At 55.5% G+C, this 1582-nt stretch overlaps 1 protein-coding gene across 1 annotated transcript; it reads left to right on the top strand.

Moving 5' to 3' along the window:
* Window positions 1-408: 408 nt before the first annotated feature.
* LOC308298336 (myeloid-associated differentiation marker homolog) lies at window positions 409-1263 on the top strand (the record flags this gene model as incomplete). Its single annotated transcript, XM_080741919.1, has 1 exon — window positions 409-1263. One exon carries the CDS (start codon window positions 409-411, stop codon window positions 1261-1263), a length of 855 nt encoding a protein of 284 aa, XP_080598045.1.
* Between the last annotated feature and the right edge of the window lie 319 nt (window positions 1264-1582).

Raw genomic sequence — 1582 nt, 5'->3', positions numbered from 1 at the left:
ACAGTAGATGGTGCTATAGTATCATTGTTGACTCCCCTCTGTGTCAGGGACTTTCCAAGCCCCTTGTGACCGGTGTACACACACACACACACACACGCACACACACACACGCACACGCACACGCACACACACACACACACACACACACACAAAAAGTGTGAGAACCACTGATTTAGAAGGCATTCGTAGAATCGGCCTCAGGTTTAAGTCGGCACACCAGCCTCCCATTATTCTTCTCATCATGCTCCGTTTTCCTTCTCTTGTCTTCTCGCAGAACATTTGCAGAGTGTGGACAAGGCATGTGATAAAGGACACAACACAGTGACAGAACCGTCTCACAGATATCAGTTCAAAAGGCTTCTCTGGACACCACCACCCACTGACCCTCTGACATTGACTCTCTCCACCATGCCACTGATCGTGCTGTCCACCTCCCAGCTGCTATGGGTTCGCCTGGCGGCCCTGGTGTTCACCTGCGTGGCCTTCAGCGTGGCGGCCCACGGCGCCACGCTCTCCCACGGCGGCATGGCCGACTGGTGCATCTTCTGCTGGGCCTTCAGCTTCGCCGGCACCCTGCTGGTCCTCCTGGTGGAGCAGTTCGGCCTCCAGGCCCGCGCCCCCGTGTCCTGGTCCAACTTCCCCATCACCATTGCCTGCTACGCCGCGCTGCTCTGCCTCTCCGCCTCTGTCCTCTTCCCCCTCTGGTTCCTCAAGGACCGCGACCGCGGCTACGGAGAGGTGCGCAGCTACCGCATCGTCTCCACGGTCTTCTCCTGCCTGGCGGCCGTGGCCTACGTCGGGGAGGTGAGCCTCTCTAAGGCCCGGCCAGGGGAGGTGGCGGGCTACATGCGCACGGCGCCGGGCCTGCTCAAGGTGTGCCAGACCTTCGTGGCCTGCGTCATCTTCATCCTGGTGAGCGACCCTCCGACATACGACAGCTACCCGGCGCTGGAGTGGTGCATGGCGGTGTACTGCATCTGCTTCATCCTGTCCATGGTCATCGTGGTGCTGTGCGTGGGCGAGTGCACAGGGTACCTCCCGGTGCCCTTCTCCAAGTTCCTGTCGGCGTACGGTCTCCTGGCGGTCCTCATGTACCTGACCGCCACCATCCTCTGGCCCGTGTTCCAGTTCGACAAGCAGTACGGGGGTCGCTACCCGAGGCAGAATAAGGTGATCGCCACAGCAGTGCTCACTGCAATCAACTTCTTGCTTTACCTGGCGGACCTCGCGTACTCTGCCAGACTGGTGTTTGTCAGCGTTTGACAGAACAGGGAAAGAAGAGTGTGCACTGTGGAGTAATAGAAATAGAAGGAAATACACCATCTTTTATTATTATTTATACAAATGAGTATCACCACAGAGAGAAAAGGAAGCCTGCCGTGGTTTTGTTCTGATGTCTCAGCTGATGTTATAGTACTAGTGAAATAGGACGCCAAGCGTTTTATTATTTTGTTTTCTGTCACGGATTTGAAATTATGAGCTATATGAGGTGAACCACTGAGAGGGAAACCCAGAAAGAAAATAAAGTAGAAAAAAGCTGACTTGTGTATGTGCTTGTGTAAACAGAAGCCGTGGTGGGACC

The sequence above is a fragment of the Nannobrachium achirus genome (assembly GCF_963921795.1).
Source record: "Nannobrachium achirus genome assembly, chromosome: 14".
Lineage (NCBI taxonomy): Eukaryota > Metazoa > Chordata > Actinopteri > Myctophiformes > Myctophidae > Nannobrachium > Nannobrachium achirus.
Note: the sequence above shows the minus strand (reverse complement) of the source record. Positions and strands in the feature narration are given on the sequence as shown.